The following is a 15,190-nucleotide window of genomic DNA, read 5'->3' on the forward strand; positions in this document are numbered from 1 at the left end:
GAGACCTGACTTACTGTCTCCCCTGTACCTGCGACAGGGCCTGGCCCCTACTAAGCAGGTGGTAAAACATGCTAGAAGGGAGAATGAATAAATGAACGGCAAGCACTGTGCTTTATGTATGTTATTTCATTTAATTCTTACAAGAGTCCTTTAAGGGAGGTAGTCTCGTCTTACAGGTGAGAGAAGGGAAATAACTTGCCTCAAGTCACACAGCTGGCAAATAGAAAGTTGGACCCAGGTTTAACCCCAAAGACCACACCAGCACCCACCCCTGCCGGCCTCTGGCCATGCCGCCCCACCCCTCATCTCGCAGGAAGCTGGGAGCCCTCCATAGGCCCCATCAAGGTTGGGAACTCAGGTGGAGACAGGCGAGGGTTACCTGGAAGCATGTGGGCCCCGGCCTCCCTGCAGGGATGTCCGACTGGTAGAAAACCTTGAGCTCTGGAGTCAGGGCAATGACAGTCTTAATCACCAAGGAGATGATATCAGACCAGACCTTCTTGATGTCAACACCTTTGGAAGACAACCTACAAAGAATGCTAGAAAAAGTCCGTTTGCTGCCCGTGCTAGTACTGTCCGAATGGACAAAGTTACCACTATGGATGTTCAGCGAGTAGTTGGTTAAGTGCATAAAGATGTGGTGCAGATTTTTGGGGTTGGGCTCCTGATATGGCTCCGTGCAAAATCTAGAGAGTCCGTCTTTGGCTATATAAATCTCTAAGGGGTCTAAGGACTTGAGTAAGACATACAGACGAATATCAAACTTGAGTTTGTCGATAAGAAGAGGTTTGCAGATGTACTCCTGGACCACCGCTGGCCTGCTCTGAAGGGTCCCTGCCAGGCGGATGTCACTGGGGTCTTTAATGAGGTAGATTCCATCACCCTGACAACCACCATCAGGTTTCACAATAAAAGTGGGCTTCCAGGATGGGTCACCGTCTTTCACCATTCGAACCTGGTGGGGGAAAAAAGAATGGCTGCATTATATTCTGGACCCCCAAGTCAGAGCAAGACCTCAGCAAATGTTTCGTGAATGAGTGACAAAGTGAGCCCTGCCTCTGTGAGCATTCACTGAGCACCAGGGAGATAATACTGTACTAGGTACCAAGATAGTGACCTAAGGACTGCCCTCGGCCTTGTCCTCCAGAAGGGGGACTGAGAGTCAGGCAGATCTGAAGTCACAGGAGCTAGGTTCAAATCCAGGGTCTTTGTCAGTTATGAAGTCTAACCCCAGACAAGTCATTTAACTCATGGTGCTATGATGATGGTAAGGAGGAAAAGGAAGATGACGAGGAGGAGGAGGAGAAGGAGGAGGATGGCTAACACCATTTATGAGTGCCTATTACGTGCCAGATAACTCCACTAGGCACTGCACATTAGTTACCGAGTTTACCCCTAACAGAGAATAGGATTCTCTTTTTACAACATAGGAAGCAGAGAGGGCACAGCAGTTGTTAAGAGTGTGGGCACTGGAATCTGACTGCCTGGGCTCGATCCTGGCCCTGCTGCTTACTGCGTGACCTTGGGCGAGTTACTTAAGTTCTCTGTGACTCCCTCAGTCTGTAACAGAGCAGTAAGATTGCACTGAAGAATAAATGAGATAATGAACGCAAAGGTCTAAGCACACCGAACCTGACTCGTGAAAGGCAGCCACGAAGCCTAGCTATTCCTAACTGTTAAGGATGAAGTGATTTGTCAGCTGAGGGGTAGAAGTGGGATTGGAATCTCGATCAAGGACTCTACAGCACCTGCACCTTCCTCTACCCTGCCATGTCTCTGTTTCTTCCTCTTCAAAATGGAGATCTACAAACCTACCCTCACTGGCTCGCGGTAAAGAAATAAACTAAAATGTGCGAAGGGCCGAGCCTAAGACCGAACGGGGAGCTCGTGCGGGGAAATGTTCATGCCATCATTTATATCTATTACTCAGTTCATCTGGTAGACTGGGCCCATCCTCCTCCAGTCTGTGGAGATCTTTTTGAAACTAGCTTCTGCCATCCATAATGTCCGCTGTCTTCCCATCTCCAGGTCAGCAGGACATTCACATAATTATCCAGGGCACTTGACCAGTCCAGACAGTCAGTCTGGATCTGCAGGTCTGCATAATTCATATGCACCCAATTCCCCCGGACACTTGTCAGGTCCTCTGTGCAGCTGTGGACTGAATGGCGTGCTGGGGGAGGGGAGCTGGAGGAAACGCGGGGGTGGATGTGAAAGGGGCAGCCGGTTTCTCTGCAGCTTGTGATGTGCCGGACCCCAGAGCAGGCCTTCCATTCTGAACTCTGTAACTCAGAGCCAAGCCTGGGGGGGAGCCGAGGAGGTGGCGGGCCCCAGCACTGGGCTCGCCCCAGCCCTCCACCTTTGCTGTGTAAGCTCAGCCCAGGACATCTGCACTCTGGGTTGTACTTATCTCTCTGGCCAGCCTATATTTCTAAGTGAAGCTTTTGCCAATTCCTTGGGCACTATCGGTTACTCCGGGCTTGTAAAAGATCTTTAACAATGGAGAAACACTTAAAACCTTAATAATGGTCCACATCAATTGTTTCCCCTTGTCAGCAGGATTCGAGAATGGAAGTTCACGAGAGATCAATGCAAGCCTCCCAGGGCCCTCCACTGAGCCTTTCTTGCAACTGTGACCTTGACGTTTATGTAGTTATTTAATATTCATCCAAAGCATTCATACATTTGGCCCTTCACAGTAAATATAAGCATGCTGGAGAAATGGCAGTTATGGATCAGGAAGTGAAAAATGTCAAGTTTGCAGCGATGGATAATTTTTCCCTCTGGAAAGCTTTTACTATGCCAAAGATACTAACAGTTCAATATATTATCGGGAGCAATATTTTCTCCTTTGAATTCAGTGTATATGCCTTAAATAAATTAAACTACGTGGTCAATAGTCTCTGTCATTCATTGCATTACTGAATATTTCTTCTGCTCTTTGCCAGAATAGGACCATACAAATCATGATTATTAATACTAATGGGATCATTGAAATTTTAGAACTGGAAGGATCCTCAGAGATCAATGCCATCCAGTCCTCCCATAATTCAAACTGGGAAGCTGACCTACCTGGCTGGTGGGATGGTTCCAAGGAGATGGAGGCTGTCTGACCTCACCTCAGATTCTCTATGCCAATTTACCTCTACAGCATAAAATTAAAGGCCTCTTTCTCCCGAATACTATAGGGAAGTTTCTCTTAATGTGGCAGACAGTTGGGATCTGAACTCTGGCTGTACAATAAGGGGGCTGGCCCCTGAGCACGGCCTTCTTGGAGCTGTAACCACAGATGCTGAGTTTGCCAGGACTTCCCCAGTTCCAGAGCTTCTCTCAGGTTCCTAGCTTCTTACGATAGAGGCACAGTCTATGGGAAAGCCTCATAGCTCTTCCAAATGGGGTTCCCATAGCCACCAGATCCTTCAGTGACTTGTATTTTTAAAAGGGAAAGAGATTTTCCAGAATTCATATTCACTCTCCTCCGAGGTTTTACTCAAGGGTGGCCCTTTCCCTCCGGTTATTAGAGTCAAGAGCTAATGCACTGGTTCTTAGTGAACTCGAGGACCAGAATAAAAATACAGTCTATAACTAGGCCTCAGCCCGAGAGAGAGTCTGATTTAATAGATCTGGGATGAGACCTGGGCATGTGTATTTTGGAAAAAGCATGACGAGTGATTCTGATGTTCCCTTAGCTTGAGAACCGCTGAACCAATGTGAATTAAAGAAAAATACAATCTGGGACTAACCTAGAGAATGAAGTTTTCTGCATTGATGTTAGCCTGAACGCGAGGAAGACCGGCACGTAGGCTACAGCTGATGGTATCTCCAGTTTTACCCAGGGCTGCTGTTGGACGTGAAATCCATTATCTTGTAACTATGCATGGGTGGTTGAAAGAGATGCAAACAGGATGTGGTGGCCTGACCGCTTGCTACTCATCCGGCCTAAGGGAAAAATTTATGTGTCTTTTACTGCCCCCTAGTGGATATCTGAGAAATGTGACTGGGAAAAGACCCCAGTTCAAAATTCTGACTTTTAGCAGTAACCCGCTCTACTAATAATGGTCTTAAGGAAGCACCACCACAAAGAGCTCCCTCTGTAGACTGTTACGGTAAGATCATACTTTGAATGAACTCCTCTCTGAAAGACTAGGGCTGGCCAAGGTCATATTCCGTGTTCACGCTCTCGGTTCCTTAAATACATTCCACGTTGTTCTCCCTACCACATAGATGGGACTATCTGTCAAAATTCTCTCTCAGGATGTATAAAACTTTTAAAATTATGGGCAGCATGAATATAAAATCCTGTAAATATATATCACCAAAAAAAAAAAAAATCCATGACTTCTATACTCTTCATTGTGCCTTTTTGTATTTTCCAAACTTTCCATTAGGAAAAAAGAAAAAAAACAGAGGAGTGTGGTGAGGGTGGGCAGCAGCAAGGGTCTCTAAATCTAAATGTACAAGGAACACTTCTCGGTGAACCGATATTTGTATATCCGTGTTCGTATCAGCATGACTCATAATAGCCAAACCTGAGTGTCCATCAACAGATGAGGGGATGGACAAATTGTGCTATTCCCGTCCAATAGAAGATCATTCAGCCATAAAAAGGAAGGAAATTCTGACACCTACTACAACATGGATGAACCCTGACATTATGCTCAGGGAGATAAGCCATCACACAAAAGGACAAACACTGAACGGTCACCCTTACATAAAGTACCTAGAGGAGTCAGAATTCATAGATACAGAGTAGAGTGGTTACCAGAGACTGAGGAGAGGGAGAAGTAGAGAGTTAGTGTTCGGTGGGCACAGAGTTTCAGTGTGGGGAGAGGAAAAGAGTTCTGGAGATGATGCTACTCAACTATATGCTTAAAAATGGTAAAGATGGTAAATTTTATATTATGCATATTTTACTGCAATGTTTTTGTTTTTAATTTTTTTAACGTTTATTTATTTTTGAGACAGAGAGAGACAGAGCATGAGCAGGGGAGGAGCAGAGAGAGAGGGAGACACAGAATCTGAAGCAGGCTCCAGGTTCCGAGCTGTCAGCACAGAGCCCGACGCGGGGCTCGAACTCACGAACCACGAGATCAAGACCTGAGCCAAAGTCGGACGCTCAACCGACTGAGCCACCCAGGCACCTCAGTTTTTTTAAGTTTTAAAAAAAATTTTTTTTTCAACGTTTATTTATTTTTGGGACAGAGAGAGACAGAGCATGAACGGGGGAGGGGCAGAGAGAGAGGGAGACACAGAATCGGAAACAGGCTCCAGGCTCTGAGCCATCAGCCCAGAGCCTGACGCGGGGCTCGAACTCACGGACCGCGAACTCACGGACCGCGAGATCGTGACCTGGCTGAAGTCGGACGCTTAACCGACTGCGCCACCCAGGCGCCCCTAAAAATTTTTAATAAAAACACGCAAATAAATAGCTTTTTGGTGAGTTAGGAAGAAAACTGAAGTAAAAAAAAAAAAAGCAGAAAATCTGATTTCTAGCCCCAATTTAGTCAGGTCATTTCTGATGGTGTGACCTTGAGACAGTCACCTAACCTCCTGGGCTTTGTTGTATTCACCTATAAAATAAAGAGGTCACACTAAGGTCCCTGGCTTCTGCCATCTAACAGGTTCTGAACATTGATTTATCTTGATATCACCGGAGTTGAAGGCTGTGTTACAAACACGCAAGGGACATTCATCAGCGGACAGTTTATGCTGTGCCACCGTGAGGAGTGCAGCGGGAAGATCTCCAAGAGCAGGAGATCTGGATTGCAGATTTATGATGCACTTGAGGAAGTCGGCTGGGCATCTGGGGGAAGCAAGCTAAAATATTTTGAGAGAGAAATTCAGCAACTGGAATACTAAGCCACAAAACGTCATTAGCAGCGAGGGCAGCTGAGAGGACAGTTGCTGAAGAAACACTGTGTCTGCAACACCAGGGAAGTCGAAGCCGGTTGGAGCGGTCCTCTGTCACTCAGGTGGGTCTGCATTCAATCTTAGCAACAGAGACCCTTGGTGTCACAGGCACAGGTAAAACAACTTCTGGAAGACAAGCAGATGTCACAGAACGCATGCGTGCGGGGACCGGCCCCGTCCAACCTCGGCGGACTGAGCCTCGCTCTCAGGGCAAATCCCTACTCCCAGTGTTCAAGGTGATCGCCGAGTCAGCTGAGGACGAGGCAGTCCCCAGTGCCAGACAGGAAGGGGCAGCGTGGGAGGCAGACAGGTGACACCAAGAGGAAGAACCGTGCAGGTATCGTCCTGCTGCGGTGGGTCTTAATGAAAGCGGGGGAAAGACAGACCAGTCTGGGCAACCGCAAACCGTTCCCACGGCTGCAGAACAGAGAGCAGTGAAATGGGCAGAGTGCTGGAAATCGCACCAGTGAGGTGCTCGTGGGTCAGGCGCTGTTCTAAGCACAAGCACGTTACATTATCATCTCACTTAATTCTCCACAACCCTATTTTACGGTTCAGGAAATGGGGCCCCAGAGATGTTAATTAGCTTGCCAAAGGTCACACAGTCAACAGGATACGGAGTCAGGATTTAAACACAGACAGGCGGGTTCCAGTGCCCATATCTATAGTGAATGAGGGAAGGATGTGAGGAAGGTGAGGGAAAAAGACCACGGCTAGGCATGGGGTGGGGCCTGACAGGGAAGGACCCTGAACTTCATTTTAGGGAGTCTGGACAATGTCTTGAAGTAATGGAGAGTCACTGCAGGGTTCTGAGAAGGAAACAGCCAAACTGGATGCGTCCTTAGAAACATCCCTCTGGCTGCTGCACAGAAAATGGCGTGGAGGGGGCAGAGGTCAGGAGCAGAGAGAAGGAGCCTGAACAGAGGCTGGCAGAGGGGTGAAGGGGGAGAAGGCAGGTTTGAGAATATTTTGGAGGTAAAATCGACAGAACTGGGTGAGTAGGTGAGGGAGAGAGGAGCATGAGGACAGCTCCCGAATGTCTAGGTGATGGTGGTGGTATTTCCAGGGAAGGGAAGAGGAGAGAGGTCTCAGGAGGCCCGGCGGAGATGGCGATCCAGACAGAGGAGGTTGGAGGGCACATAGCTGGAGAGGCTCTGTGGCCCCCGGAAATGTCTGTCTGGAGCTCGGGAGATACATCTGGGGCCATCAAGCCCCTGGATGATGGCTGTAGCCTCCATGACGGGCCCAGTTACACAGGGATGGTTCAAGGGGGGAGATGAGCCCACCTGGGAACGAGAGTCTAGAGGAGCAGAGGAGATCACAAAATGTCTTCTATTTATACTTGATCCCATAAGCCACTGGTGGATTTTCAACCTGGGGGTGGTGGGCACCCATACCAGTCGTCTGCATGAGGAGGATGGTTTGGAAAAAACAAGACCAGACGCAGGAAGATTCGGGGCTGTCAAAGTCTTGAAGGCCCGGGCGGGGCCGGGCTGGGAAGCGAGGCAGAGGTGGGTTCGAGGGCACCCAGTGACTGGATGCAGGTGAAAGTGAGAGGGGCGGCTTCAGTGGTGTGGGAGATAGCACAGCCTACGGTTTAGGGAGTGCAGGAAGGGGAGCTGGGGTGGGAAGGGGACCTGGGAGCTCACTTCGCTGACCGGTATTCACGGAGCCAACATGAGACTTCGTAACGTCATTCCTCAAGCCCCTTACTGTTCATAGGAACTGGACGCGTTGTCCGCTGTCTCATACAGATACACACTCGACTCTCGCAGTGACTTTCACAGCATTAGCAAAAGTAAGAACTGCTGTCTGGCTGGGGTAACGCTCATGACTCAGGTTTTTAAACTCAGACATGGAATATCTTGAACTGGAGGATATTTGGAAGGGTATCCCAGTACGTTTCTCAGCCCACTGGCTAGTGGGGAGACCACAGGCCCCACGGAAGGACCTGTACCTGCCACTACATGCTCACCCACTTCACCACTCCCTGGCTTTTGAAGCATCCCAGTTCCAGACACTTAAGTGCAAATTAAAAAACAAAAAACAAAAAAACAAAAACTCTGTTCGTTTTATCACTGATGAGTATCCTGGGTTTCCCTGAATAGTCGAAAAGAAATGCCATTAATTACTCCCACGGAGTGGTATCGGACCACTCGCGTGTAAACCCTTGGCATGGCTTAAAAGGCCCTCCTTCTCTGGCAGGCTGGCCCTCACCTGCTAGAGCCGCTGCCTCATTTCTGTCCCCTCCCTCCCCTCTGTCCCACTTTCTCTCCTCTACACCCTCACAGCGTTTCCATCCGCCTCCATCAGCCCCTCCCCTTCTTTGCCGGCAGAGCCGCTACTGAGCATCTAGGATCCAGCTCACAGGTTCCCTCTGAGCATCCTTTCCTGGCTCATCACCCTCCAGACAGAATGGCCACTCTGGTCCTCTGTGCTCCCATGGCTGCGGCATCTAAACTTTCTACAGCACATCTCTGTCAGGTTGTAATATCACCTGTGTCTTTAAGTTTGGAGCTCTCTTGTATTCCAGTTACGTAGTTAAGAACTGTACATTATGAAAGCTAAGAACACGGACGCTGCGGCCGACAGCCAGCAGCGGTACAAAGCCCAGTGTTGCCGCTACTTACTAGCTCAACAATGTTCGTACCTCTCTGTGTCTCAGTTTGCTCACCTGCAGAATGGGACTAAGAGGAGTGCCTCTGCCTTAGGGCTGTTGTGAAGATTACACCAGTTAAAGAATGTGAAGTGCCAGGCAAACACGGTGGGCTATTATTATTATTTATTCTTCTGTCTCTCCCACTTGATTATGAGCTTGTTCAGGATGAAGACCATGCCTTTAGTCTAGTCACTATTCCCATACGTAGCGGGGTGGAAGCTCAATAAATACTTTCCAAAATACTCTCAAGAAGCTTGATTACTATGACATACGTGAACTGCAGGAATATTAGTTAACAGATATGTAGCTGACAGACTGCCAGATAAACCAACTTCTCCTGTAGAAACAAAATTACTTTAACAAGTAAGAAAAGTTTCCTCTAAACTACCATTTGTGGAACACATATCCTGTGCTATGTGCTTTGCAGCTACGATCTACTGAATTCTCACAGCAACGCTGCAGGGAAATAGAGGCTCAGAGACGTAGAGTCCCAGGGCCAAAGTCACAGAGCTAAGAAACAGTAAAGTTATTTGAAATCAAGTTGATCAGATTCCAAAAGTCTGTGATCTTTCCGTGACAACTCTATTCTTTGGGAAAACTCAAAGCAGTTAACATGCAGGAACTTTTGTTTAACAGGCAAAGTATAGAAGGAGATAGTTGTAGGAATACAAAGTTATAGCCAAGAGAAGCAGGATTCGTCTTGCTTTAGCTGGGGCCAGCTGCTGTCAGAAGAGTGATTCCAGACAGCCACGGAGCGGCCTTGTATCTTCATACCCAGTCTGGCCAGGCCCAGGAAGGAGTCATCACCGTGTGTGCATGAACGCACGCACGCACACGCACACACACACACACACACACTCTGTAAACAAAGAAACTGGAGACTTGCCCAAGGCCACACAGCTAGCGGCAGAGCCGGAACTGAAACACAACACCTCCAGGTTTCTAACCCAAAGTGCTTTTTACTATATTTGATTCAGTCATCTGAAGAGGTCTTTTAAATTTTATTTTATTTTTCTTTAAAGTTTATTGATTTATTTTGAGAGACAGACAAAGAGAGCACAAATGGGGGAGGGGCAGGGAGAGGAAGAATCCCAAGCAGGCTCCGAGCTGTCGGTGCTGAGCCCAACGTGGGGCTTCAACCCATAAACCATGAGATCATGATCTGAGCCGAAATCAAGAGTCATGCTTAACTGAGCCACCCAGGCGCCCCTGAAGAGGTCTTTCTTTCTTTCTTTTTCTTTCTTTCTTTCTCTCCTTATTTTTAACGTTTTTATTTATTTTGAGAGACAGAGCAGGAGCAGGGAAAGAACAGAGACAGGGAGACAGAATCTGAAGCAGGTTCCAGGTCCTGAGCTGTCAGCACAGAGCCTGACGTGGGGCTCACACCCACAAACTGTGAGATCGTGACCTGAGCCGAAGTCGGACACTCAGCCGACTGAGCTACCAGGTGCCCCTGAAGAGGTCTTTTAGAAGAAAACCTGGAAAGAAGTTCTCTCCTCATTCTGAATAATAACATTTGTTTGGTATTATAATAAATTTGGAAGTGCAATCGCCTTAGCCAATCTTCAAGCCTCCATTCTAGGGAGACTGAGGAAATGGAGGCCAGAGACTAAAGAAGCCTGCGGTCACCCAGCTAGAAGGTAGAACTGGAGCAGCAGTCCTGGGCCCAAGCCGCCCTGCCTCTGGAAGATGCTCTCACCGTACGGGGAGGTGGACAGAGCGCCACGCGGGCTCGAGGAAGCGGGCGCTCACAATCACAAAGACTCGGAGGCAAAGAGGAGCCTCTCCACGGGCTTTGCCCAGACCCAGCCTGTCGTCAACGCAACGTAATGGATCCCACTCTTAGTGCACGGCAACTTTATGTGGGCCGTAATCTATCCATCATTAGTGAGCTATCAAAAAGCCACTCTAGAATACACCTGGGACTATAAAACCTGCTTAGTAGGAAGGAACCAGTCATTTCGTGAGACTGTCCGTTTTCCTCTCAGGTCTCCCCTCAACACTGGGAGAGGGGACTCGAGGACAGCGGCTCAGCAGCCAGGCATCAGCCCTGCCTGGTATCCCCAGGCTCCCCCCTTCTCCCTCGAGTTCCCTGACCAGGCTCTGACCAGGCTTGCTGGGCCCGAGGCTGCATCCTAGGGGCTTCAGGGTCCTTGGACACAGGAGGGTCCCGGCTGCAGCTCCCCTTTACCACCACCAGGTCCATGCGTCTGAGTGTCTGTGGGGGCAGCAGCCGAGCAGAGGGCACGGGCCTGGGAGTCAGACAGACCTGGGTTCAAATCTCAGCTTGGCCGCTTCCGAGCTGAGCCTTGGCCAAGCTACTTAAGCTGTCTGTATTCAGTATCCCCACCCACAAGACGGAAAGAATACCTTGCATTCGTATTTAACCCAGTACTATTTTTTATAGCACTACTTTTCATTTCACGTTACCTTATTTTTTATTATTTTGTCCTGGTCTCCTGATCGTCCTCCAGCTTCCATACTGAGGCTCGTCCCTGACCTACTTGGCTGGTATCTGAACTACAGCACTGTGCCCAGTGACTGGGCCTGTCTCCTGCCCCTCAGTCCTTCCCTGCTCCCCTCTGACAGCAGCCTCACATTCACCCCGGCAGAGTCCCACCCAAAGCCTGCTGTGATTCGCCGGCCCCCGCAGGCAGACCCTCGCTCTGCTACCAATCTTATAGGGTCCAAGTGAACACTATCAGAGTCCCCTCCATCACAGGTGAGGAAAAGTGGGACTTACCAGGTTAGGCATATCCCCCCAGGTCACACAGTTTGCACACTAGGGAGCCAGGATCTGAGCACACGTGTACGTCCAAATTCCCAGAGTCCCTTCCCCACAGTCTCCTACTGAGACCCCAGAAGGCATCATAGCTGATCCCACCCGGAAAGCAACACCTGATTACTAAGCCAGGTCCCCTTCCAGCTAAACTTGTTTCAATACTGAGGGTTTCCTGCTAATGAACTGGCGAAATAATCTTTAGCTCACCTCCAAATGTATATGACCACACTAATCAAAAGCACGTCAGATCACCAGCCCTAGCTTGTCCTGCTTCCTAACACCACGTCCTTGAATCTCTTGCATTCTTACCATACTTCACACATTGAGCTTTAACCAACCCCCCCCCACACACACAAGAATATCAACGTCATATTTTGCAACATTCAAACCAGGAGTCCTCCTTCCGATGCTCTTTTGGCTAAAATAGCACCCCCGTTTGCAGTACTGATCAGTGCCAGGCAATCGGCTATGAGTGTTAATACGTACACATGAGATCTAAAGCCTACAGGATGAGTAATAGCTCTTTCACTGTTGTGCTTTGTAACTAGAGCTTTCTCCCATACTGCAAGTCCTACAAAAAAAGGGGCTAAGTTAACTGAAATGCTAACTCCCCCACCCTCATCTGTCCCCACGTAGCAAGGAGGATTGCGTGGAGCGGGACTCAGCAAATGCCATGTCTTCCATTGTTCAGTATTGTTACCTTTTGTCCAAGATCACAGTTAACACTCTTTCCAGGGCTAATCCCCAGGGGATTCCAACCACTCCCAGGACTTCAACTAAAGCACCCTGCACGCAGCCGACTACTCATCCTCTTATCTCTGGCACACACCTCTCTCTTGGGCTCCAGAGCCATATAATTAGACATCTCCATAGGCATCAAAAATTCAGCCCGGCCAAAACCAAACCCGTTGCCTCCTTCCTCAGATCTACTGCTCCTGTGTCCCCTGTATCAGTAAACAGTGCCACCATCCACCCCTGTCCCCAAGCCAGAAATCTGGGCGTTACCCTGGCTTCTACCTTCTTGCCCATCACCTGCCCTATCCAGTCACCAAATTCTGACATTTCTATCTCCTCACACGCCTTGCTGTCCTCTACTGCTCTCAGCATGTCTCACCTCTGTTATTGTGATAGCTTCCTAGGCGGCTGGAAGAGCTCACTTCAGGCTCTGTACTGGGTATTTCCACAGATTCTCTTCAATCCTTAGGAGATTCTCTTCAATCCTTAGGAGAAACCCTATGAGGGAGGCACTGGAGAGTGAGCCATAGGAAATCACCATTTTCATAGGTCACAACCAGCCATACAGATACAGGCAATTCCATATGGTTCAAGTGAACACTATCAGAGTCCCCTCCATCGCAGGTGAGGAAAAGTGGGACTTACCAGGTTAGGCATATCCCCCCAGGTCAGACAGTTTGCACACTAGGGAGCCAAGATCTGAACACACATGTACGTCCAAATTCCCAGAGGCTACATCTTGTCTGCTAAATCGTACCGTCTTTCATATACCAGATTCTAGAAGAAGGCTTACAGCTTAATATTTTAAACATGTAATTAATAATAATATATAATAACCATGCATGAGCATTTTAAACTCACTTGCATTACAGATGTTTTACTGAATCCTCAGAGCTATGCTATGAAAAATCTACGGATATTGATTTTTCTTTTTTATTTATTAAAAAAAATATATATAGGGGCGCCTGGGTGGCGCAAGTTGGTTAAGCGTCTGACTTTGGCTCAGGTCGTGATCTTGCAGTTTGTGGGTTCGAGCTCCACGTCGGGCTCTCTGCTGTCAGCACAGAGCTCACTTGGGATCCTCTGTCCCCTTCTCTCTCTGCCCCTCCCCTGCTTGCGCTCTCTCTCTCAGAATAAATAAACTTAAAAAAAAATTAAAAACTATATTCTTGGGCGAAACACCTAAATTCTCTGCCTCTGTTTTTTTCATGGATAGAATAGAAATAATGTATCAACCTCACAAGGGATGTCTTGAGGACTGAATGAATTAATATGCGTGAAGCGCCTTTGAAAAGTGGTGCTGTAATTAATTAATTAATCTTTAAAAAGTAGTGTCAGGCATGTACTAAGTGCTACATAAATGTTTGCTACTATTATTTGGTGAGGAGGGGGCGGATTTTCAGTTTACTGGCTATCACTTCTTAGTCAAATATATGTTCTATATTTATACGCTTTTTTCAGGAGATGTAACTGACATGTAACATATCAGTTCCAGGTGTACCACATAATCTTTCAATATATGCATTTTATAAAATGATTACCACAATAGGTCTAGTTAATATCCATCACCACACATAGCCACAAAATTTTTAAGAAAAATGAGATGAAATGAGAACTTTAAGATTTACTCTCTTAGCAACTTTTAAATAAACTATACAGCATTATTATTTTTTTAAAGTTTATTTCTTTGTTTTAGAGACAGAGAGCGAGATCAAGTGGGGGAGGGGCAGAGAGAGAGGGAGAGAGAATCCCAAGCAGGCTCCACACTGTCAGCAGAGCCTGATGCGGGGCTCAATCTCATGAACCATGAGATCATGACCTGAGCCAAAATCAACAGTTGGTCGATTAATCGACTGAACCACCCAGGCCCCCCCTACAACACAATATTGTTAACTATGGTAACCATGACTTATTTATTTTATAACTGGAAGTTTATACCTTTTGACCCCCTTCACACCCATGTTGCCCAACATGTTTCTATTTTTGTTGTGTTCTTTAGTATCCTTTGTGCATGTGTGTGATACCATTTTTAATAATGTTACACAGAAAGGATCTGAGGTTCAGAGAAGTCAGATGACCTACAAATCACAGTTAGGACATGGCACGTCAAATGACAGGAGGTCAGGGAGAGTAAGGAGTGGGGCGTGGCAGGAAAGTCTGAGGTGACTCTGGGGACCAGGGCCACAGACCCGGATGCTTGCTGCCCTGAGTGCCAATGGCATGGCCTGTTGCTGGGCGTGCCCAGCCCCAGGTCACTGGGCAGGCAGGACAGCAATGCAGGTGCTGGTGCTGCTGGGCAAGAGCTCTGATGTCTACCGGAAAAGCACTGGGTATAAACCTGACAAACCAAGAAACCAATCTCCTCTGAGAACCTGGCCGGGCAGCCAAGTGCCCTTCTGGGAACTCATCAGTCATTAGCCTGATCATTTACAGCAGGAGAGTGAGAACAGGATCTCCCGCCAGGCTCCAGTTTTCAACTGCTGGTTTAAATTTCAAGGAGCACGAAGGTGTTGACATGTAGGAATTACTTTTACATGCCTTTGATCATGTGAAGCTCTGTGGTGTTCTGAATGAGCGAGCTGGTTGGAAGCCAGGCTGGGCTGAGTTTTACAAAGGAGCTCCTCCCATGCCACTGGAGGCCAGCTTTACGAGCACTTGTCCTCAAATAAACATTGTCTGCTTCCCCCACCCCATTCTGTTTCAATGGTAGCAGGTGGCCACTGGACAAGTCCTCTGCCTACTCTTAGATGGGCTCACAGGCACTGTCAGCCCAGCATCCCCTTTGTGACCTCAGTGGTCATGTGTAAGGAAACTTCCCTGTTTCCTAAATGCATCAGAGAGTGGCAGTGGAGGCCACTCTGTGTGGGAACAGGCTCCCCTGACTGTTCCCCCCAATCCACCTTCCCCATGGGGATATCTCTGTAGCCACTGTCTCCACCACAAGGGATTTAGGACAGGAGGGAGTTTGATCTCTGCTAACGCCCCGAACCAAGCATGGGCTCCAACTCTTTCCTTACTTCCCCACAGCCTAGATGGGATCAAGCTCTAAAAGACTGTTATTAATGAATGACTCAAGGAGAGCAGAAGGGAAATAAACACAGAGA

The 15,190-nt window shown here is 48.0% G+C and overlaps 1 protein-coding gene across 1 annotated transcript in view; it reads right to left on the minus strand.

The window, feature by feature from the left end:
- TTLL11 (tubulin tyrosine ligase like 11) overlaps positions 1–15,190 on the minus strand; it is a 238,318-nt gene that overhangs the window by 138,313 nt on the left and 84,815 nt on the right. Inside the window, exon 4 of the mRNA XM_047068962.1 lies at positions 380–955. Coding sequence (XP_046924918.1) covers positions 380–955 — 576 coding nt within the window. The remainder of the gene's footprint in view (positions 1–379; positions 956–15,190) is intronic.

This window comes from Lynx rufus, unplaced genomic scaffold (assembly GCF_022079265.1).
Source record: "Lynx rufus isolate CCGP_SWC_20201006 ecotype Redwood Valley unplaced genomic scaffold, mLynRuf1.p SCAF_10, whole genome shotgun sequence".
In the NCBI taxonomy this organism is placed as follows: Eukaryota; Metazoa; Chordata; class Mammalia; order Carnivora; family Felidae; genus Lynx; species Lynx rufus.